General features: G+C 61.4%; 1 protein-coding gene across 1 annotated transcript in view; it reads left to right on the top strand.

The window, feature by feature from the left end:
* The window catches only part of MOV10L1 (Mov10 RISC complex RNA helicase like 1), a 33,922-nt gene that overhangs the window by 27,569 nt on the left and 4,917 nt on the right, over nucleotides 1–1,436 (top strand). The window contains exon 24 of the mRNA XM_015568713.1: nucleotides 7–180. Within this exon, the coding sequence (XP_015424199.1) occupies nucleotides 7–180 (174 nt within the window). The remainder of the gene's footprint in view (nucleotides 1–6; nucleotides 181–1,436) is intronic.

The raw sequence follows: 1,436 nt of genomic DNA on the forward strand, positions 1-1,436 counted from the left end.
CCGCAGGTGACCAAGCTGGTGAAGAACTACAGGTCGCACGCGGCCCTGCTGGCCCTGCCCTCCCGGCTCTTCTATCACAAGGAGCTCGAGGTCTGTGCCGACCCCAAGGTGGTGACCTCCTTGCTGGGCTGGGAGAAGCTCCCCAAGAAAGGCTTCCCCCTCGTCTTCCACGGCGTGCGGGTGAGTGTGTGGCCCCGATGTGAGGAGGAGGGGCTCAGCTCCGCGAGCACAGGGCCTGCGGCCCTCAGTGCTGGGGGCACAGCCGGGCGGGCGCAGCGCTCACCCCGAACCAGCTCCCACCGGGCTCCGGCTGCAGGGCCGGCCTGTGTGGCCCGTCGGAGTCCGGGCTGTGCCGGCCTCTGGTCTGTGGGAACCAGCTTTGGACTCGCTGTTTCCTCCTGCTGCTTTTCTGCTTCGTTCACTTCGGCTCTGCGGCCGCCCTGCCCCTCACTAGCCCCGTGGGGGGACCCAGTCCTCTCCTCGTCTGTACAGGGAGGCAGGGCCTGGGTGCAGCTCTGCTCCGCACGGCTCCTGCACCCCCTGGTCCTGGTGACTCCCCATTTTCTTCTCTATCGAGGCTCACGGAGACATGTTTTCCTCGACTTCCAAGGGGCTTGGAGCCCGTGGTCGCCTCTTTTTACGCCGAGTTGCGTTGGTTCTGATGAAGGCCAGGCCAGGGGCCCCGGCTTTTACAGATCTGTGGCCCAAAGGGACTGTTTTAGCAGATGTTCTAAGGACACACAAAAGCTCACCTTCTCTGCTGAGGACGTAAGGTTCACGTAGATTTTTTAAATTTACTTGTGGAGCTTGTCCGTCGGCTCCTCTGTGTCCTGACCTGGATCCTGTCTGCTCGGCTCCCCCTGGCTGGGCTGTGACTGCTGCCCGCGGCTTCCACACCAGATCCCCCCGGCGCCTGAGGCCTTGCCGCCTGTGCTCCCCGCTGCGCCGCGCCTGCAGTTTAGGTTGTGCCCTGTCCTGGTTGCCTTTCCGTCCCACCTGGTGAGACATCGACGCCCCTTCACGGGTTCATCCCTCCTTCCTCGCCTCAGGGCCGCTTCTGAGCAGCTGCGGGCCTCACGTTGCACCATGTCAGGGCCTGTTGTTAGTGCGGACTCGGCCCTCCGTCCCTCATCTGCTGCGCGGCTGGTGCCCGTTGGGGGGTGTTCCCTCCGAGGACAGCCCGCTCCTCTCGCTGCTGGTTACCGAGCTCCAGTCGCAGATCCAGGGGCCAGTCAAGTCCCTCAGCAAAAACTCCTGGAGTCAGTGCATTCTTTTTCTTTTTTTTTCCCAATATATTTTTATTGATTTCAGAGAGGAAGGAAGATGGAGAGATAAATATCAATGATGAGAGAATCATTGATTGGCTGCCTCCTGCACGTCCCCTACTGGAGATCAAGCCCGCAACCCAGGCATGTGCCCTTGACCAGAATCGAAAA

This window comes from Myotis davidii, unplaced genomic scaffold, assembly GCF_000327345.1.
Source record: "Myotis davidii unplaced genomic scaffold, ASM32734v1 scaffold845, whole genome shotgun sequence".
NCBI classification, from domain to species: Eukaryota; Metazoa; Chordata; class Mammalia; order Chiroptera; family Vespertilionidae; genus Myotis; species Myotis davidii.